Source organism: Podarcis muralis, chromosome 2 (assembly GCF_964188315.1).
Source record: "Podarcis muralis chromosome 2, rPodMur119.hap1.1, whole genome shotgun sequence".
NCBI classification, from domain to species: domain Eukaryota; kingdom Metazoa; phylum Chordata; class Lepidosauria; order Squamata; family Lacertidae; genus Podarcis; species Podarcis muralis.
Window position 1 is genome coordinate 12,002,054 of NC_135656.1, and position 22,497 is coordinate 12,024,550.

Sequence of the window (22,497 nt, forward strand, 5' to 3'; positions counted from 1 at the left end):
GCGAGTATTTCAACTCAATCTCAATGTTAGGCCAAAGGACATTGACACAGACGCTCCGAGCAGAAACAGGATTGCATCACCCACACTTTTAATGTCTTCTGAGGTGATCGGCTTGCCGTGCTTGTCAATAGCTCCTTCAGCCACAATAATGATGTTCAGCCTTGAGCCTCGGGTTCTTGTCTGTGGAGAAGAAAAGAAGGAGAGAGAGATCCACTTTAAACCATGTTCCAGGCCTGGTTTGGAGACAGAAACTGCCTTGGACAGCCAAGAAAGGCTGCCGGGAACCCAACCTTGGTGATTCCCCTGGACCTCTCTACAGCTTTCAGTGCCATCAATCATGGTACTGTTCTCTGCTCAGTTGCTGCTGCCATATCCTTAATCAAGGCTGGAGTTTTGTGCAGCCTAGAGAGGGCCTGACTGTGAAACTCAGGCTACCCTAGGTTTGTCTAGCTTCTCCAGCTCACCAGGCCTTTGAGGTGGCTTAGGACCTGTGAGGGTGTCCCATTGTTTTGGTGCAGATTTCTTTCACTGACTCCAAATACTTCAACTGATTTGCTTTTTTAAACATTCTCCAGCCAGTATCACAGCATCAACATATTACAGCATATTACAGCCCTGAGATACTGGCTCAAAATCTCAGTCTTTGGCCTAGGGAAGTGGTTACTTCCATAGCTAAACAACAAGGAGTTTACCAGCTCATGGATGAAAATTATGGTTAGAAAAGCCACTTCGACTGGTATGCCACCTTCTCTCCTGTACCATCTGGGTATGATATCGCCCTTGAATCTCTGAGGCAAACGCTCTGGGACATATTCACATAGTGATCTCCAATCTCAATCTCATGTTAGCTGTGGCCCATTAGCAGTAGGAATTCACTATGGGTTCAAGTTTCAGACACCTGTGTATCTTAGAAATTTGTCTGTACCAACATATCAGCGTCTTTTCACCAAAGCCAAAGTAAATGTATTCCCATCAGAAGTGTTAAACGGCAGACTGAGAGATATCCTTTATCAAAATAGGATCTGTGTATGCTCTCAGAATACTGGCAGCATGAGGCATATTTTATTGCATTGCAGACAATATGATCAAGCTAGGGAACTATTGATTAAACCACTATTGGCAAATCGGCCGGGTCAATCTGAAGCCTACTATACCAAATATCTTCTAGACGACAAGTCCAATGATATCACAGTGGCCGTGGCAAAGTTTCTTTTAGTAGTCATAGGAATCAAAGATCAACATACCCACAACTAAACGAATAATGCTTCGGTCTCCCTTCCCTGGGGGGGTTGTCTGTATGAATCTGTATTTTATTTATAATCCATGTTATGGGTCATTGGGGGACGTGGGTGGCGCTGTGGGTTAAACCACAGAGCCTAGGACTTGCCGATCAGAAGGTCGGCGGTTCAAATCCCCGTGACGGGGTGAGCTCCCATTTCTCGGTCCCTGCTCCTGCCAACCTAGCAGTTTGAAAGCACACCAAAGTGCAAGTAGATAAATAGGTACCGTTCCGGCGGGAAGGTAAACAGCGTTTCCGTGCGCTGCTCTGGTTTGCCAGAAGCGGTTTAGTCATGCTGGCCACATGACCCAGAAGCTGTATGCCGGCTCCCTCGGCCAATAAAGCGAGATGAGCGCCGCAACCCCAGAGTCGGTCACGACTGGACCTAATGGTCAGGGGTCCCTTTACCTTATGGGTTATTGGACCGCAATAAAGATTATTATTATTACCTCAGTTAGCCTTCTGCACAAGTGATCCTCCCAGTCGTCCTCTGGTGGAGATTCTGGAATGAAAACCCAGTCTGCACCACTTGCTAAGGCTGTTACAAGGGCTAGGTAACTAGAGAAAGAGATAAAAGCCAAACAATGAGCCATTATTGATTTGGTGCAAGATTTTAAGCTAGCAATAGTGCTTGAAAAATCCAAGCAGGGAAGGAGCTTTCCTAAAGGTTACTTAGGTCTGATTGGAGACTGATTCATATCATCCTCTCTCTGGGGAAACCCAGGCTGTACTCAAGACTGGAGAAATTTGATCTTTCTGAATTCCAGTACCAATGGGATCCACACTTCATGGGCTAGTGTGTGGATCAGAATGTAATCAGCCTTCGGATCAGACATAGGCCCTCCAGATGTTTTGGACTACAATTCCCATCATCCCTGACCACTGGTCCTTTTAGCTAGGGATCATGGGAGTTGTAGGCCAAAACTTCTGGAGGGCCAAAGGTTGCGTATGTCTGCTTCAGATCATTCACTTCACTGATTTTTGCACCGCCATATTTTTTTTTAAAGGATCAAAATGCATTTTAAAACGTGACATTTGAGAGAAATAAGAATAGGAATTCCTACCCGCAGTGACGACCCATGACCTCCAGCACAAATGTCCTCTGGTGACTGCAAGGCAAAACAAATAATAAAGCATTGTGAGTATATTTTTTTAAAGAAATGTTTTAAACATTCCAGAAAAGATTTGAGTTTTCTATGTAGGGAAAAATTAGGGATAGCTTCAGCTTGTGCCGTTTGCTCATCATTCCACATCTTGGCACTAGCTTTCTAACTGCGAATGTTTAACTTTTTTGTTGTTGTTTTCTTTTTAATACTAAAAAGTAATCAAAAACAAAAAAAGATAAACACAGATTCTCACATAATTAGAAAGACAAGGGATTGCACAGGCACTTCTCAGAAAAAAAGAGAGTCCCAGGTCACTTCAACTGTTATCAAAAAGGTCCTCAAAATACCGTATTTTTCTCTCTATAAGACGCACCAGACCACAAGATGCACCTAGTTTTTGGAGGAGGAAAACAAGGGGAAAAATATTCTGAATCTCAGAAGCCAGAACAGCAAGAGGGATCGCTGCGCAGTGAAAGCAGCAATCCCTCTTGCTGTTCTGGCTTCTGGGATAGCTGCGCAGCCTGCATTCGCTCCATAAGACGCACACACATTTCCCCTTACTTTTTAGGAGGGAAAAAGTGAGTCTTATAGAGCAAAAAATACGGTACCTCATTAAAACATGTATAAGCAGTGGTGGAGTGTATGCTACTGCCACTCAGGTTGGGCACATGGGACACGCCCCCCAAGGAGGGTGGGACCAGGGCCGGATTTATGTTTGATGAGGCCCTAAGCTACTGAATGTAATGGGTCCCTTTATATGTCCAGCTATCCTTTGTCAACAACAAATTGTCGCTGTTTTTTGTGTTGAATATAGGCTATGTGGTAATTTATGGACCTAATAGGTATCTAAAGCAATTTGCACATAACAAATATGAGCCTACACAACACAAAACACTGTTGCTGTATGTAGGTTTTATTTTATTTGTTTTTTATCTTACATTTTGGAAATGTACATCCAGGGTTTTTTCCATTGAAATTTTTTTGGGGGCGCCACGCGGGGCCCTAAGCTATAGCTTGTTTAGTTTATACAGTGGTACCTCGGGTTACATACGCTTCAGGTTACATACGCTTCAGGTTACAGACTCCGCTAACACAGAAATATTACCTCGGGTTAAGAACTTTCTGTTTGATGAGAACAGAAATCATGCTCCCACGGCGCAGCAGCAGCAGGAGGCCCCATTAGCTAAAGTGGCACTTCAGGTTAAGAACAGTTTCAGGTTAAGAACAGACCTCCGGAACGAATTAAGTACTTAACCCGAGGTACCACTGTATATTTATCTTAAATAGATAAAGGTAGGTTTTGTGTGTGTGTGTGTGTGTGTGTGTGTGTGTGTGTGTGAGAGAGAGAGAGAGAGAGAGAGAGAGAACAAGAAAATACAGTGGTACCTGTGGATACGAACGGGATCCGTTCCGGAGCCCCATTTGCATCCTGAAGCAAACGCAACCAGCGTCCACGCGTCTGCAAGTCACGATTCGCCACTTCCGCGCATGGGCGTGACGTCATTTTGACCGTCTGCGCATGCACAAGCGGCAAAACCCGGAATTAACCCGTTCCATTACTTCCGGGGCGCCACGGAGCGCAACCCGAAAGCGCTCAACCTGAAGCAACTTCAACCCGAGGTATGACTGTATTTTTAAAAAATTCTACAACAGAGAGTAGGCAAATAGAGTCAAATTTTGCCTGTATTTGCAAATGTATTCTTTCCCATTTTATATGCTCCTGCATGAGGAAGGGCAAAGAGCTTCTGCGATTGCTCCGCAACTGCCGTCTATATACACTTTCAAGCCTAGTCTTAAGGGCTAGGACTTTGTTTTCTTCTCTTTTTTTTTTAGCTGCAGAAAGAGATTCTCATGGTGCCATTCAGAAACTGTAGAAATCAAAGGCACAATGCCTACAAGTCTCACCTCTGAGCAGTGGTGGTGATAGCATCCACTATTTCCATTATCCTGTGGAGAGCGGAGTCCGTGCCAATGGTCATGTCAGTGCCACAAAAGTCGTTATCAATAGATCCAACCATGCCAACAATGTTTAGGTAACTAGACTTGCTGGCTTCTTCTGCCGTGATGCCACCTGGCAAAGAACCAATGGAATACCAGCATATGATATAATTACACCATCCCTGAAAGTTCACTCTTAGCCTAAATCTAGCAAAAAGAAAGCAAACGTTCTGCATATTCTCCTTTTATCCTGCAGGTCAGAGCAAGGGGGGCTAAGATGAGGTTCTCCAAATATTGTTGGAGTCCAACTCTCACCAGCACAGGGACTTACCGTGAGGGGAAATTTTTTTTGATCCCCTGCTAAATTTGCCCATTTGCCCTCTGACGAAGAAATGACCAGTCCATAATTTTAATGACATCCTTGGACAGCTCTTTGGTCTTGGTCATGGTGGATTGATTGCTTCTGTTGACAGGTGTCTTTTGTACAGGTAATGTAATGAGCTGGGACCTTACAGCAGGTGCTTCTAATCTCAGCTTGTTACATACAGCGAAGATACCAGGTAGCCTGACATCTGGCTGGTTGATAGGGGATCAAATACTTATTTCACTCATTATAATGCACATCAATCTCTGACTTTTCTCTTCTGGGTTTCTGGGGTTTTTTCCTCTTGTTATTCTGTCTCTCACAGCTATAATAAACCTACCATTAAAATTATGGACTGGTCATTTCTTTGTCAGAGGGCAAACGGGGAAATTTAGCAGGGGATCAAATACTTTCCCCCCTCACTGCAGCATTCAGTTTTTAAGTGCCCTCCTTGGCAATACCTGTCTTAACCAGCTCCTGCAGCAAACTGGTCCACTCCGCTCGGAAGGTATCTGCTCCAGTCAAGCTGCCGTCTCCCCCGATCACGCACAAGTTTGTGATTCCTCTCTTCACCAGGTTGCGAGCAGCCTTCAGGCGTCCTTCGCGCGCACGGAAGTCCATACACCTGGCACTCCCGATGACAGTGCCACCCTAGGTGAGGGGACAAACCAGGTGAGAGCTGGAAGACAACATTATGGCCACCTAACTTAGGTGCTGCTATGATCAAGAGGAGTCCCTCAAGCAAATCTGGAAGAAGAAGAAATCAAGGGAGGGAAAAATACCTTAGGTCATAGCTACTGTTAAGTTGTGGGTGAACATATCAGATGACACAGCGATTATTCAAACAGCTCTTGTTTATTCACAGGCCAGAACAGAACTGAACTGAAGGGTTCAGCCAGCCTGCTTATATAGAGCTCCACTACAACGCAACAGTAACCACTTTCTGTAACTATCCAATCACTGAACGTCACTTTCCATCCCTTATTTGCATATGTGGACCTGAGTGAAAACTATCTACAGTATCCCCCTGCTGGCCCAGGGTGAAAACTTCAGTACATAACAGGTACCATGACAAGAAAGCTGCTTCAGATGAGGGGGGGGGAATCCCCCTCGGCCCATGAACAAATACTTTTGAATACTTTAATTACTTTCTATTGGTAGAAAAGGGTCCATATTTTGCAACCTTGCCTTGTTTAACCATTGTGTCTATGGTATAAATCAGTGGTTCCCAATCTTGTTTTTGGCCATGCCCCACCTAAGAATCTCTAAAATCCTGTGACATATAATTCTTATTAATCAAAAAATGAACTCCTATTCATGTGGAAGAAGCCTAAAAAGCCATGAACTTGGTCTAACTCATTCTCGAATTGCCCCCGTCAAAATCAAATTGCACCCCTGTGGGGCATGTGCCCCACGTTGGGAACAACGGGGATAAATAGTTTTAGTCACTACCTTCCACGCATTCACATACCTGTGGTTTATTTATTTTGGTTTTATTTTATGTCTGTATTTGTTCAACAGTGAACTATTATTGATATGCTAGCCATTTTCAAATATCTCAAGGGCTGTCAACCTGGAAGAGAGAACAAATTTGTTTTCTCCTGGTCTGGAGGGTAGGACTCGAACCAATGGTTCCAAATTTCAAGAAAGGAGTTTTCGACTAAACCTCAGGAAGTACCATATTTTTTGCTCCATAAGACACACCTGACCATAAGACGCACCTAGTTTTAGGAGGAGGAAAACAAGAAAAAAAATATTCTGAATGAAACCGTGGATGTATGATTTTTGTGGTTCATGCTGTGGCCACAGACATGTGATCTGATGGTGAATTTGGGGTGACCCAATGCAAAAATCCTGACGATCCATGTGGATCCATGCTTTGTAACCACATTTTTGCACCATTGCAGACCCACGCAACAGTGGGTGCGTGATTTTTTTGGTGCAGGCTGTAGCCATGGACATGCTATGTGATCTGATGGTGAATTTGGGGTGACCCAATGTAAAAATCCTGAGGATCCATGGGCTTTTACCTTCTCCCTCCCAGGCAGCCTCCGCTAGCATCCCTTATTTCTCTTCCAATCCCACCGATTAGCTGTTTCCTTTCAACACTCCCTTCCCTCTTTTTTGCCTTAGTGCCTTTTCCTTAGCTGGAGAAGTTTTTTGCTCCTCCTTTTCTTCTAATTTCTCTCCTTATTGCTTTAGTCTTCCTGTCCCCCCCCCCCCTTTGCAAGTTTGCTGTCTTTACCTCCCCACTCCCAGGCAGCCTCCTTTATCTCTAGTGTCCCTTATCTCTCCAACCGATTGGCAAATGATCAGCAGCTTTGTTTCAACACCCACTTCCCTCTTTCAAAAAAAAGAGCATGATCTGCTTTTTGCCCCTGGGCAATTCGGCTCCAGGGACCACACATTTGCTCCACAGACATTTCCCCTTACTTTTTAGGAAGAAAAAGGTGTGTCTTATGGAGCGAAAAATACGGTACTTTCCAACAGTGAGAGCTGTTTGACAGTGGAACCTCCTTTGGGAGGCTGTTGACTCTCCTTCCTTGGAGGTTTTTAAGCAGAGGCTGGATAGCCATCTGTCATGGATGCTGTAGCTGAGATTCCTGCATTGCAAGGGGTTGGACTAGATGACCCTTGGGTCCCTTCCAACTCTCTACAATTCTACATGGACTATGCATATTGCCATCAGATCCTATTTGATAACACTGTATTTTGCAGAATCGTGTATAACTTTAATATATAAAAATATGTATTAAAAATAAGTTGATCCACATGGAGCACTGCTGGACATCTTTCCAGAAGAGCAAGCAAAAGTTCATCCTCTCTCTCCTGCCAAAGATGTCAAGGCAGCAAACATCATTCTCCCTGTTATGTACTGAAGTTCTCACCCTGGGTCAGCAGGGGGATACTGTAGATAGTTATGCAAATGAAGGATCGAAAGTGACGTTCAGTGATTGGACAGTTTTTATGCAAATGAAGGATCGAAAGTGACGTTCAGTGATTGGATAGTTTTAGAAAGTTGCTACAGTAACGTTGTACTGGAGCTCTATATAAGCAGGCTGACTGAGCCCTTCAGTCAGTTCTGTTCTGGCCTCTGAATAAACAAGAGCTGTTTGAAGAATCGCTGTGCCATCAGATATGTTCACCCAAAACTTAACACTCCCCCTTTTCCCATTTTATCCTCACAACAAACCTGTGAAGTAGGTTAGGTTGAGAGAGGGTAACTGGTTAACAACAGCATAGCATCCAATACTATCAGGGAAACAGGATAGCTTAGGAGACATAGACCTGGCTCCATTACTCTCTCCCTGACACCCCATCTGTCATTTGAGGTGGCTGCTTCACTTTGCTTCATGGCTGGGCTTGCCCTGGAGATTATTTATTGAGGTAAACAGATCCCAAGTCCCACTCCACTCAACTACAGTTCCCAAGGTACTCCAAAAAGAGGCGATGCCCGGAAAAGCTATGATCTCTAATTCTCAGGTTCATTCTTTTGAGGAAAATGGCCGGCCTGATCTCCTGATTCAGGAGAGAGAGGGCTCCAAAATGCTACACCTCTCTGCCCACCAAATAAATCCTCCTCACTACAAAGATCAAAGCATCTTCACCATCACCAAAATCCATTAGCTGCAACAGTTTGAAGTGCTTTGTAAAGCAGTGGTTGAGAATTTCCCCCAATTAACCGTTATGTGTAAAGGGTTTGTGAGGAGAGATCAGGGCATTTTTTCAGCCAGAACTCAGTTCTGGCACCTCTCAGGTGGGCGCCATTGCCATTATGAGAGAACAAGGGAGTTATTCATGGTGGGTTCTGACACTTCTTTTTCTACAAAAAAGAGATACACTGGGAGGGATAATACATGTTTGCTACATGTCATCCTCTATCTCTACAGTCTGGATGCCTAGAGAGAGTTGTGGCCAGACCAGAATCCTCTGCAATTCTTGTTTATGAAATTCAAAAAAGCCCCGACTCATGCAAGTATGGCTGCAAGCAAAGGTCAGCTCGGGTTTCGAGTTATTTTGGGTCTCAGGCATTCATTGTGACCCCAGCTATGGCGATATCATTACACTTAAGATGGACGACTTTGCCAGTGACCCCAACTGGCGAAAAGGTCAAGATGTTACAATAATTTTCCTCGTGACGGGAGCCCCTCACTCAACCAGCCAGTGACTTTCCTCAAACTGGAGAAGGAGCAAAGGAACTTCTCAAAGGGGAAAAGAATAACCATTTTATATATATATATAAAATAACACTGGACTGACCACTTCGATATTTCCAGAGGTTTAAGATATTTTTACAAGGTTAAAATTAAAATCCCACTGGGGATTATGTCATGTATAGTGTCCATAAATAAAATAAAGTAAACCTTATGCCCCTGTCAAATAAACGCCCCTGGGGCAGATTTGATGGAGGCACAGGGGACTGCAGGGCCAAAGAAGGAATAACAAAACAACAACCCACCACCCTGCCCACTTTCACCAGTGCAAGTAGAACTTGGCTGAGCATGTCTGGATCCAACCCAATGAAATGCAAACCATGCCCTAATTCTATAGCAGCTTTCCTGAAATATACTCGGAGTCGAGAGTGGATTTCATGCTCTTTATTCAGCTCATAGTGGTGAGGAGGAATGGAAGTTCCCCCAGAATGTCTGCTTTATATACATTATTTACACAATGGGCCCCACGTGATTGGCTAATTCCGGGATTCTCCTGTAGGCCAATCAGGTTGGGATTCACTTCCACCTGGATCTTGATTGGGTGGCTCCTGTGGACCAATCAGACTGCTGCATTCTGAATCCTATTATTCTAGGACCAATCAGACTGCTGCATTTTGGATCCTATTCAACTCAGTACATAACATTTCCCCAACCTAGTGCCCTCCAGGTGTTTTGAACTACATTTCCCACCAACTTCAGCCAGCATAGTCAATAGTCAGAGATGAAGGGAGTTATTGTTACCACATAATACTCATTCTTCATTTGTAAGCAATTGATCACTTAGTGTGGCAGCACCCACACTATGGTCCCATTCATTCTTTTTGGCACTTGCTAAAAACTTTCTGGTTTAGGCAAGCCTACCCAGATATGCAGGGACGCAGGTGGTGCTGTGGGTTAATCCACAGAGCCTAGGACTTGCCGATCTGAAGGTTGGCAGTTTGAATCCCCATGACGGGGTGAGCTCCCGTTGCTCGGTCCCTGCTCCTGCCAGCCTAGCAGTTTGAAAGCACGTCACAGTGCAAATAGATAAATAGGTACCGCTCCAGCGGAAAGGTAAACGGTGTTTCCGTGCGCTGCTCTGGTTCGGCTTAGTCATGTTGGCCACATGACCCGGAAGCTGTACGCCGGCTCCCTTGGCCAATAAAGCGAGATGAGCGCTGCAACCCCAGAGTCGGCCATGACTGGACCTAATGGTCAGGGGTCCCTTTACCTTTTACCGAGATATGTAGAATGTTGACATGTGTTTTAATCTAGTCTTTAGCTTAACACTGATTTTAAATTTTTTTGGGGGTGGGAATGTTTTAAGTAACTGTTTTTAATTGTTCTTTTTCTACTGATAATTCATTGTTTTATTCTTTTTCTAAAATCCACTTGGAAGATTTCCATCTTTGCTTTTTTAAACAAAGCAGTATATACATTTTGTGAAATAAATAAACGGTTGAAAGCATCAGGGGGGCACCAGGTGGTTCTGTAGTATCATAAAACCCTGAAATCTTCGCACTAGTGACACCTAGGGTAAGGAGGACAGCTCTGAAGCCCCTGAGGGACACATTCCAAGGGCTTACCAGTTGCAGCATCATGGACACACTTTCCCATGTTGCTTCCTTAATATTGTCACCACCGTCCACAAGCCCTTGGTAGCCCTGAAACAAAGGTCAGAAGAGATTATTTAAAAAGAGAAGCCTTTTTGAGCCTCCATCTCCTCTAGAGCTGGTTAACTCAAGAAGATAGAGACACCATAGCTGTGAGCTGCTGCTACAGCAAACTACAGTGGTACCTTGGGTTACATACACTTCAGGTTACATAAGCTTCAGGCTACAGACTCCGATAACCCAGAAATATTACCTCAGGTTAAGAACTTTGCTTCAGGATGAGAACAGACATTGTGCTCTGGCGGCGCGGCAGCAGCAGGAGGCCCCATTAGCTAAAGTGGTGCTTTAGGTTAAGAACACTTTCAGGTTAAGAACGGACCTCCGGAACGAATTAACTACTTAACCTGAGGTACCAGTGTATACTGAAGAAGGAACGTTAAGGACAAGATGCAGTTCAAGGACATTGCCAGGCTGGTGCATTGTTTGACCTCAGGATATTTCCAGCTCCTTTAGCCACTGTAGCAACACTGAACAGGAAGCACCTCAACAAACAAATAATAATAATAATAATAATAATAATAATAATAATAATAATAATAATAATATAATTTATTATTTATACCCCACCCATCTGGCTGGGCTTCCCCAGCCACTCTGGGCGGCTTCCAACAAAATTTTAAAATACGGTAATACATCAAACATTAAAAGCTTCCCTAAACAAGGCTGCCTTCAGATGTCTTCTAAAAATCTGGTAGTTGTTGTTCTCTTTGACATCTGGTGGGAGGGCGTTCCACAGGGCAGGTGCCACTACCGAGAAGGCCCTCTGCCTGGTTCCCTGTAACTTGGCTTCTTGCAGTGAGGGAACCGCCAGAAGGAAGAAGAAGAGTTTGGATTTGATATCCCACTTTATACAGGCCCTCGGCGCTGGACCTCAGTGTCTGGGTAGAACGATGGGAGTGGAGACGCTCCTTGCATAGGGTCTGTCGGGCACCAGGGTAGCTGATCTGGTATTACCACTGCTATGCAACCTATGGCAACTCTAATAGTCCTGTTTGATCTAGCAGCAGCAATCAGCAGCATAGTTAACAAAATAATAAACCCATTTGCAGTAGGATGAGGTGGAAATGAGGTGGAAGAATGGACTATACCATTTGGGTCTGAAGATGGAGCATCGTATTTGTGAATACTCTCCAGCAGAAAAAGCTCACTGTGAGTAAGTGGAAACCTAGTACAGGTGGGAAGAGATGGAGCTTGAACGTTCCTCTCTGGTGTGTGCGCGCGTGCGTTTAGCTTGCAGGAATTTTACACAAGTGCAAGTTCAAAAATGGTTAAACTGCAGCCCCCTGAGGCTTCAAGTGGTGCAGCCCACTCTAGAAAACAGAGACATTCTATGCTTTAGAATGGGACGTGGGTGGTGCTGTGGGTTAAACCACAGAGCCTAGGATTTGCGGATCAGAAGGTTGGCGGTTCGAATCCCCGCGATGAGGTGAGCTGCCGTTGCTCGGTCTCTGCTCCTGCCAACCTAGCGGTTCGAAAGCACGTCAAAGTGCAAGTAGGTAAATAGGTACTGCTCTGGTGGGAAGGTAAATGGCGTTTCCGTGCGCTGCTCTGGTTCGCCAGAAGCGGCTTAGTCATGCTGGCCACATGACCCGGAAGCTGTACGCCGGCTCCCTCGGCCAACAAAGCGAGATGAGCGCCGCAACCCCAGAGTTGGCCACGACTGGACCTAATGGTCAGGGGTCCCTTTATGCTTTAGAATGGAATGTCCCTATTTTCATGCTGGATATGCTATCTCAGGATATTACACCTCATTCTGCTCCATGAGTCGACCAGGCCTTAGATACAATTCCTACTCAAGTAAAGAAAGGCAGCAAATTGACCTACCTCATGAACAAAGTACACTTTGGCCCCGGTGTATATTCCCACTCTGACCACTGCCCGGACAGCAGCATTCATACCTGTTCAGAGAGAAGGGAGAAGAGAGGTCACAATGCCGGTCCACAAGCAAACTGGATGACAGCATTGCAGAGGTAGACAATGGACCACAGCTCTTGTCATGCCTGGCAGGGGCTGATGGGAGTTGTAGTTCAACACCATTTTTGAGGGCACTACACTTTGCTAAGGGACGCAGGTGGCACTGTGGGTAAAACCTCAGTGCCTAGGACTTGCTGATCGCAAGGTCGGCGGTTTGAATCCCCGCGGCAGGGTGAGCTCCCGTCGTTCGGTCCCAGCTCCTGCCCACCTAGCAGTTCGAAAGCACCCCTAAGTGCAAGTAGATAAATAGGTACCGCTTTATAGCGGGAAGGTAAACAGCGTTTCCGTGTGCGGCACTGGTGCTGGCTCGCCAGTTGCAGTTTCGTCACGCTGGCCACGTGACCCGGAAGTGTCTTCGGACGGTGCCGGCTCCCGGCCTCTTGAGCGAGATGAGCGCGCAACCCTAGAGTCGGTCACGACTGGCCCGTACGGGCAGGGGTACCTTTACCTTTACCTTTACACTTTGCTAATGTATTGTATAAACAACAATACATTACATATTCAGGTAGGTAGCCATGTTGGTCTGACGCAGTTGAAATAAATAAAAAATTGTCCAGTAGCACCTTAGAGACCAACTAAGTTTGTTCTGGGTACAAGCTTTCGTGTGCATGCATTTCGTATGCAGATACCGTATCTGAAGAAGTCATGCACACAAAAGCTTATACCCAGAACAAACTTAGTTGGTCTCTAAGGTGCTACTGGACAATTTTTTAAATAAATTACATACTTATCTGAGATGAAACCCAAGGAGATTCTAGGGGGCTCTGTCTTCTACTTTACAATCAGAGACATTGAAGGGAATCTGATTCTGTTCCAACCATATCTAGTTCTTACTGAATCACAGGAGAAGCCATGGGAAGATTAAGAAGACCCACTGGGGGCTTACGGGATTCAGAATATAAAGGAAACAGAAAAGACTAGTGTCTCACAGCTCTAATCTCCTCACAAGTATGACAAGCACCCACATTGCTCAAGGTTTGGCACCAGATTAATACTTAGTTATATGCCCAGACATTGTAAGTTTCGTTAACGATTGTTCTAAGCTTCTCTGTTGTTTTCAGCTATATTATTTGTTTGATGGTATATTTTAGAGTGCATTGCTGCTTATTTTTAGGGAATAAGCTTTTTAGGGAAGTTTTTAATGTTTAATGTTGTATTGTGTTTTTAATATTCGATTGGGAGCGGCCCAGAGTGGCTGGGGAAATTCAGCCAGATAGGCAGGGTATGTATGTATGTATGTATGTATGTATGTATGTATATAAAAATAAATAAAAAGCAGAGACATCACCTTGCCAACAAAGGTCCGTATAGTTAAAGCCATGGTTTTCCCAGTAGTGATGTATGGAAGTGAGAGCTGGACCATAAAGAAGGCTGATCGCCGAAGAATTGATGCTTTTGAATTATGGTGCTGGAGGAGACTCTTGAGAGTCCCATGGACTGCAAGAAGATCAAACCTCTCCATTCTGAAGGAAATCAGCCCTGAGTGCTCACTGGAAGGACAGATCCTGAAGCTGAGGCTCCCAAACTTTGGCCACCTCATGAGAAGAGAAGACTCCCTGGAAAAGACCCTGATGTTGGGAAAGATGGAGGGCACAAGGCGAAGGGGATGACAGAGGACGAGATGGTTGGACAGTGTTCTCAAAGCTACCAGCATGAGTCTGACCAAACTGCGGGAGGCAGTGGAAGACAGGAGTGCCTGGCGTGCTCTGGTACATGGGGTCATGAAGAGTCGGACACGACTAAACGACTAAACAACAACAACAAAACATCCCTAGATGGGGGTGCCTCTATTTCTATAGAGCTCTGCCTTGTTTTCCTGGCCTTGATGCTGCTGTGACATTCAATTTATAACCAGCCTACAACACTGATGTACAATTGTTGTGTTTCCTCATATATCTGTGCTGCCCACATAGAGGTACTGGTGATCTCCTGAAGAGGCCTATGCCGTTGCTTAAAATCTCCCTTGAGCAGACAGTGATTTTAATGATTGCTTCGTGTTGCTTTTAAATGTTTTCATGCTGTTGTATGCTGCCCTGATTTTTGCAAGTGGACTGTCTAGAAATGCATTTGTATAAATGTATAAATTGTATAAATAAGTGTGGTAAGTGTGTGATGTGGAGCCTTTATTATAGCATCATCTGACCCTTAAACCCACTCTGCTGTCTCTCAGCCTTCTTGGTGTACGTGTTGTTTCTTACTGCCTCAGGTCAGTATTGTTGACCCAGACTCACAAGTCTCCCATGATCCTACCCTCAGATGATTTGCACATTTTATTTTTGACCCGCTGACATTTAAAACAAGTTCCTGAGGTACCCCCTCTGCCAGGCCACTGTGCTTGCTGGCTCCAAAATATACCACACCAGGAGAGGGACTGTAATTCAATACCAGTGCATACCCCCCCCCAAATCCTCTCTAAATCATGTGACAGCTTCACAGATAAGCTGTGATCATGGATGCAGCTGAGGAAAACTTGGGCTACAAGAAGGCTAAGGTGGATGCCAAACCCCCAATGCTTTTAAACCTTTCTTCATATTATGATTATTATTATGCACAAGTACATATACCTCATTACCTACTCGGTCACATTCAAAAACACACATACCTATAAACATTTATAATAAACATATATCAATATTGATCTAAAACCATATCCTCTTTCTCCATGTGGGTTAAATCCTTAACAGCAACAAATGATTTTGCCCTGGATCTGTTACACTCAATTCTCTTTCAGCATAGATTATTGTTGCTGTGGTGTAATTGCCCATTTGCCAGCACAGATGAAAAATATTTCATCAGTGAAGTGCTTTTTGACCCTTTTGAAACAGAAATCGCCATGCATCCCTTGGAATTTCTATGCTTCTATCTTTATTTTATTTCATCCTGTAAAGGTAAAGGTAAAGGTAGCCCTGCCCGTTCGGGCCAGTCTTGCCAGACTCTAGGGTTGTGCGCTCATCTCACTCTATAGGCCGGGAGCCAGCGCTGTCCGCAGACACTTCCGGGTCACGTGGCCAGCGTGATAAAGCTGTATCTGGCGAGCCAGTGCAGCACACGGAACGCCGTTTACCTTCCCGCCAGTAAGCGGTCCCTATTTATCTACTTGCACTTAGGGGTGCTTTCGAACTGCTAGGTTGGCAGGCGCTGGGACCGAACGACGGGAGCGCACCCCGCCGCGGGGATTCGAACCGCCGACCATGCGATCAGCAAGTCCTAGGCACTGAGGTTTTACCCACAGCGCCACCCGCGTCCCTATTTCATCCTGTAGTTATGTGCTATTTTCCTGTGTTTTAGATAATCTTTGAGAAATGCCGTGTCTTGTTAGTCTCTAGTGCTAGTTTCTAGTTTCAGACTCAGTCTCGTCTCTCCAAATCTCTTGACTTCTCATCAGCCTATTGAAAAAGGACCTATTTCCAAATGCTGATATCAAGGTGGTTCCGTCTTAAAGTTAGCTTCTACTTGTTCAATGGTCTGCACACTCTTCCAGTCCTAATAGATTTTCATCTTACTTTCTGTCTATATCTGAAAATGTCCAAATTGCCTTTTCAAAAAGTGAAACATTCGCCTTCTAATAGAGAAGCCAATAGGAAGGCCTTGGATAATAAACACTGGTTATATTGGTCCAAGATTTCTAAACGTATGTTTATAACATAGGATGCCCCTCTGCAAAATGTCCTCTTCTCCTTTTTTTTACTTATCCATAGTAGATTTTTAAGATTGGTCTTAATGTAACATTCTTGCATTACCGTATTTTTCGCTCTATAGGACGCACTTATTCCCCTCCAAAAATTAAGGGGAAATGTGTGTGCATCCTATAGAGCGAATGCAGGCTGCGCAGCGCTCCGTCTCGCTGTTCTAGCTTGGGGTTAGCTGCGCAAAGCCTCCGCAGGGCAGCGGGGTGCCTTCACCCCGCTGCCCTGCAGAGGCTACGACGGCTGTATGAAGGTGGGGGTAAGGCTGCAACGCTTCCACCCACCGCCAGCCCCACAAGCTCGGGGGGCAGCGGGAAGGTGACGCGCCACCTCTGCGCTGCTCCCCGACCTGGTTTGGAGGCTGGTGGTGGGGGAAAGCAGCGCTCTCGTTTTGCCACCCTCCAGATCTCTTGTGGAGAAGGCACACAAAGAAGAGCCTCGGAAGATAATCTAAGGGTCTGGGTAGGTTCATATGGAAAGAGGTGGTCCTTGAGGTATTGTGGTCCTGAGCCATTTAAGGCTTTATAGGTCAAATCCAGCACTTTGATTTGGGCCCGGAAACTCATTGGTGGCCAGCGCAGTCGGACCAGGATCGGTGTAATATTTTCAAAACGTCTTGCTTCGGTGAGCAGCCTGGTCGCTGAATTCTGCACCAGCTGCAGTTTCCGAACTGTCTTCTATATATATCTGGGTATAAGGCGATATATACCGTATTTTTCGCCCTATAGGACGCACTTTTTCCCCTCCAAAAATGAAGGGGAAATGTGTGTGCGTCCTATGGGGCGAATGCAGGCTTTCGCTGAAGCCTGGAGAGCGAGAGGGGTCGGTGCGCACCGACCCCTCGCGCTCTCCAGGCTTCGCACACCCAGAAGCACTATTTCTGGGTTAGCGGAGTCTGTAACCTGAAGCGTATGTAACCTGAAGCGTATGTAACCTGAGGTACCACTGTACGGGCAAAAGATTAGTTGGAGCACCATGTTGAATTCCACCCACTGTTACTAAATCACTCAGTGTGACCCAGGCTAGGACTTACTCTCATACTACTTTGTGATGTGGTGTTGGCATTCTGTTGTGACTTTGTGGTGGTGGTGGAAGAGCTACTACTAATATGCAAGAGGCGGCAGGGTGTGTGTGTTCACATCAGATTAACTGCTGTTGTTGATCTGATGTGATAACTTGAGAGGCTTTTTGCAAAGTGCGTTGTCACAATAACATGGCCTGGCAACATGACTTCACAAGGGCTATACTACATCACAAACCCACTGCCCATGCACGCAGCAGTTAAGTATGTATGGTTGTGGACAGGAGCACAATATGGAGAAGAAACCTAATCCTTGGCTGGTTTCCTGGAAATCCCAACTATGGACGTATGTACCTGTAGTACAACTTTACTGGTATGTCGCGCGGTGGACCTTAAGGTCCACAAATGACAACATTCTGGAGGTTCCAAGTCACAAGGTGGTTAGGTTGGTCTCAACTGGGGCCAGGGCCTTTTCAGTACTGGCCCCAACTTGGTGGAACGCTCTGTCACAAGAGACTAGGGCCCTGCGGGACTTGACATCTTTCCACAGGGCCTGCAAGACAGAGCTGTTCTGCCTGGCCTTTGGTTTGGACTCAGTCTGACCCTCATGTTTCCCTCCCCTTATGGTTTTGACTTTTAAAATGAGGCTGCATTTTAAATTGCATTTTAACCTGTATTTTATTTTTTTTCCTTATTATGTTTTTACTGAAATTTTATTGATGTTAGCTGCCCTGAGCCTGGCTTTGGTCGGGGAATATTTAAATTTATTATTATTATTATTATTAGATATTCTACACAGTTGTGGTGTTTTATGAAGGGCTTTTGCAGTTTAGACAGATGTCGAACAATAACTGCTGATGTAACCCAGAGGTACAGCTTAACATCTAACAGATCAAAGCATGGGCACATCTAGCTTCAAATGATAGGTGACAAAATTACTAGTTTGGTGCTAGTATCTGAGACAGATGCTCACATTTGCCCTGTAGATAGGCCATACTTGGTTAATGGACACAACAAAAGCTTTGAGAAATCTTAGTCTCATGGTGGTAAGAAATGGTGGCCAATGTGGTGCCTTCCAGATGTTGATGGACTACAACTCCCATCATCACTGACCATTGGCTATGCTGATTGGGGCTGATGTGAGTCAACAGTATGTGAAGGGGCACCCTATATGCTGCTCTTCCCTTAAGGCATATGTGGAAGCAGAGCCCAACAAGGCTGCAAGAACTATGCAAAAGAGGTGATGGTTTTAAGGAAGGTCAAAGGGATGTATGTCATGGCTCACTCCTGCATCTATCCCCAGGCTGCACAGCTGATGTGGTAGCATTATACAGCCTTTCTATCTTCTTGGACTCATTTCTCATAACCCATCAGCCCCAGCCAGCATGCCCAATGATCAGGGAAGATGGGAGTTGGAGGCCAACAACATCTGGAGGGCCATAGATTAGATACCTGGAGGGCAGCACTAGAGCCAGAAATGGATGGATACATTTCCACTCGCAATTTCCAGATAGCTGCATTGAAATTAGGTCAATGGTTGCCTGCAAGTTATCGACTACTACACAGTGCAGGGCCCTTCCTGGACCACCGCCTCGCCGATGTAGGGATCCAGGGCACAGTTCTTCAATGGCTGTGCTCGTTCTCTCTGGTCAGGGACAGAGGGTGGCACTTGGGGGGGAGCTGTCGTCGCGCCACTCCTTGGTGTGTGGATTGCCGCAGGGTGCGATACTCTCCCCAATGCTTTTCAACATCTTTATGCACCCCCTTGCCCAGAGTTTTGGGTTGGGCTGCCATCAGTATGCTGAAGACACCCAACTCTATCTGTTGATGGATGGCCATCCTGACTCAGCCCCAGACACACTGATCAGATGTTTGGAAGCTGTGGCTGGATGGTTACGTGGGAGCCGGTTGAAGTTAAATCCTTCGAAGACAGAGGTCCTTTGGCTGGGTTGGGACGATATGGGATTGGGGGGGCAACTACCATCTCCTGCGGGGGCGCAATTAGTGCCAGCACCGTCCGTTAAGAGTTTGGGTGTAATTGACACCTCCCTTTCCATGGAGGCACAGATTGCAGCTATAACAAAGGCGGCATTTTTTCATCTCCGCCAAGCTAAGCAGTTGGCTCCTTACCTCTCTCGCCCTGACCTAGCCACTGTGATCCACGCAACGGTCACCTCCAGACTGGATTATTGTAACTCGCTCTACGTCGGCCTGCCCTTGAGACTGACCCAGAAACTCCAGCGGGTGCAGAATGCCACAGCAAGACTCCTTACAGGGTCCTCGCTGTGGGATCACATTCACCCAGTGCTATACCAGCTGCACTGGCTCCCGGTGGAGTACAGGGTCAGGTTTATGGTGCTGGTTTTAACCTTTAAAGCCCTATACGGCCTAGGACCCTCGTACCTACGGGACTGCCTCTCCTGGTATGTCCCACGGAGGACCTTACGGTCTTCAAACAAAAACATATTGGAGGTCCCAGGCCACAGAGAGGTTAGGCTGGCCTCAACCAGAGCCAGGGCTTTTTCGGCTATGGCCCCGATCTGGTGGAATGCTCTGTCACAAGAGACCAGGGCCCTGCGGGACTTGACATCTTTCCGCAGGGCAGGGCCTGCAAGACAGAGCTGTTCCACCAGGCCTTTGGCCAGGGCACAGCCTGACCCCCTCCTTTGGCAATCCTCACAGAACTCTAGCCCAATGGTTGCCATTAATCTGATTTGAACTGATTTTATAATGAAATGGTTTTAGAATGTTCTAACATTCTACTGTTGTTAGCCGCTCTGAGCCCAGCTTTGGCTGGGGAGGGCAGGATATAAATTATTATTATTATTATTATTATTATTATTATTATTATTATTATTTGTCCTTCAGATGTTGGGGGGCCTAGGGGATTTCTGACTCAAGAAATGCTTGGTGTGTTGTCTCCTAGGGTGAATTTGGATTACAAGAATTGGCAGGATTGGCAAGGCGGATGCAATGGCATATTAGAAATGAAAAACCTAACAGACTACCATATTTTTCGCTCTATAGGACGCAACAATAATTTTTTTTTCTTGTTCTCCCCCTATAAAACAAGGTGCGTTCTGTGCGTTCAAGGTGCGTTCACCCGAAGCCGCGAGAACGGGGCCTTCTCTGCAGTGGCTCCCTGTTTTTGGAATGCTCTCCCCAGGGAACTTCACCTGGTGCCTTCACTATACAGTGGTACCTCAGGTTACATACGCTTCAGGTTACAGACTCCACTAACCCAGAAATAGTGCTTCAGGTTAAGAACTTTGCTTCAGGATGAGAACAGAAACCGTGCTCCGACGGAGCGGCGGCAGCGGGAGGCCCCATTAGCTAAAGTGGTGCTTCAGGTTAAGAACAGTTTCAAGTAAAGTACAGACCTCCAGAACGAATTAAGTACTTAACCCGAGGTACCACTGTACACCTTTAGGCACCAGGCAAAAATGTTCCTTTTCAACCAGGCCTTTGCCTGACTTGATCTACATCCTATACCCTTTTTTAAAATGCTAGCTCTTTGGGGTTTTTTTATTGGGTTGTTGGTTTTGTTTTGATTTTATGTATTTGATATTTTATGTGAACTGCCTCGAGACCTTCGGCTACAGTGGTACCTCTGGTTGCGAACGAGATCCATTCTGGTGGCCCGTTCGCAACATGAAAAGAGCGCAACCAGCAGCAGCACGCCTGGGCACACGCAGGTTGCGATTCGCTGCTTCTGCGCATGCGCGAGCGGCAAAACCCGGAAGTAACCCTTTCCGGTACTTCCGGGTCACAACCTGAAAGAACGTAACATGAAGCAGACGTAACGTGAGATATGACTGTATAGGGTGGTATAGAAAAACAAACAAACAAATAAAAATATACCCTAATATATTAGTAGAAGTAGTATTTCCATTTCTTACGCACCCTTCACCATAAGGGTACAACAATTTAAAAATACAATATTAAATGAAATTGCAAGTCCCTGGAGGCAGGAATGGCCTTTTTTCTATTTATAATACTCTGCCAAGTGATATGTTCACTCGTAATGCCGTCAACAGCTTGTATGCATTTCAAAAAAAAAAAAAAAAAAATCCATCTTGAAGCTAAGATGGGATTTGGACACCAAGAGAAGATATATGAGTGCAGATAAACAAAACAGAGCTCTCTCTCTCTGTGTGTGTGTGTGTCTCAAGGTCAGGAAAAAGAAAATAAGGAATCGTCTGCTGAAGAACTTGACAAGTCAACATGTTTGAAAAAAAGCACCTGTATTTTGCTGTATTGAAAACGAATTAAAATATTTTGGAGGTGTTTTTTTTTTTTAAGCATTGCATTGCATTTGTTCACACCACAGTGTCCCCAGCTCCAATTAATCAACAGACATAGATGGAGGCAAACCCAGATCAGGAAGAGTTGCCGTGAACTGCAGATTTTGTAAGAGTATAGGAGGAACAGCAGAGAAATAATGGTTCAAGACACCTGAGGGTAGATTATGTGAGTGCTCATTTTGCTAAGGAAAGGCTTGCAGGATGGGGGCATCAAACTGCGGTTGATGAGCCACAAATTGCTTTCAAGGCAAAAAGCAATACAAATAATATCAAAGAGAAAAAAAGAATTCAGCAAGAAGGCAGAGAACTACTGAGGAGAAAGGCTGGAGGAAGTGTGGGAGGAGAAAGTCAAAGACGGGGAGACAGAATAGAAAAGAATGAAAAAACTGCTCCTTACTGGATGAAAAGTCCATCCAGCCCAGCATTTGGCTTCCAACAATGGCCAGTTAGATGCTTCTGAAAACTCACAAAGCAGGGCAGATTGGAGGAAAGACATTTACCTGTTACAATTTGCAACCGAGACCAGTTCCACTTGAGTTATCTTACCAAGTTTAGGGTAGGGAAAATCTGGATGATAAAAAGTGCCCAGACATGAAAGCCCTTTCCTGGTGACTTCTGCCTATTGGCTTTTTTTGCCATTAGCTCCTCAGACCACAAAGGGAAACCCCCAACACTACAACACACACACACACACACACACACACACACACACACACACACACCAGAAACCAGTCCACTTACCCTGAGCATCTCCTCCAGATGTCAACACGGCGATGGCCTTGCCAATCCCCATCGTGTCGGCGTGCTCATGTTTTACCATTGTGTGCGACATTTTCCGGGCTGGAAAGTCAACAAGAAGAGTTTCTTAAAGATGGGGGAAATGCCCTTGGTCTTCGGTGCCTCCTTGTCCTGCCACAGGGGCCACAGCCGGGTCCGGAGTGCCCCTTGTAGCCCTCTGC

The 22,497-nt window shown here is 45.5% G+C and overlaps 1 protein-coding gene across 1 annotated transcript in view; it reads right to left on the bottom strand.

The window, feature by feature from the left end:
• The window catches only part of LOC114586390 (ATP-dependent 6-phosphofructokinase, muscle type), a 42,918-nt gene extending 20,421 nt beyond the window's left edge, over positions 1 to 22,497 (bottom strand). The window contains exons 1-8 of the mRNA XM_028709781.2: positions 22,280 to 22,497; positions 12,378 to 12,451; positions 10,467 to 10,544; positions 5,149 to 5,338; positions 4,291 to 4,456; positions 2,344 to 2,388; positions 1,729 to 1,837; positions 85 to 180 (exon numbers count right to left, since the gene is read on the bottom strand). Of these exons, the coding sequence (XP_028565614.1) occupies positions 85 to 180; positions 1,729 to 1,837; positions 2,344 to 2,388; positions 4,291 to 4,456; positions 5,149 to 5,338; positions 10,467 to 10,544; positions 12,378 to 12,451; positions 22,280 to 22,370 (849 nt within the window). The 5' untranslated portion in view covers positions 22,371 to 22,497. The remainder of the gene's footprint in view (positions 1 to 84; positions 181 to 1,728; positions 1,838 to 2,343; positions 2,389 to 4,290; positions 4,457 to 5,148; positions 5,339 to 10,466; positions 10,545 to 12,377; positions 12,452 to 22,279) is intronic.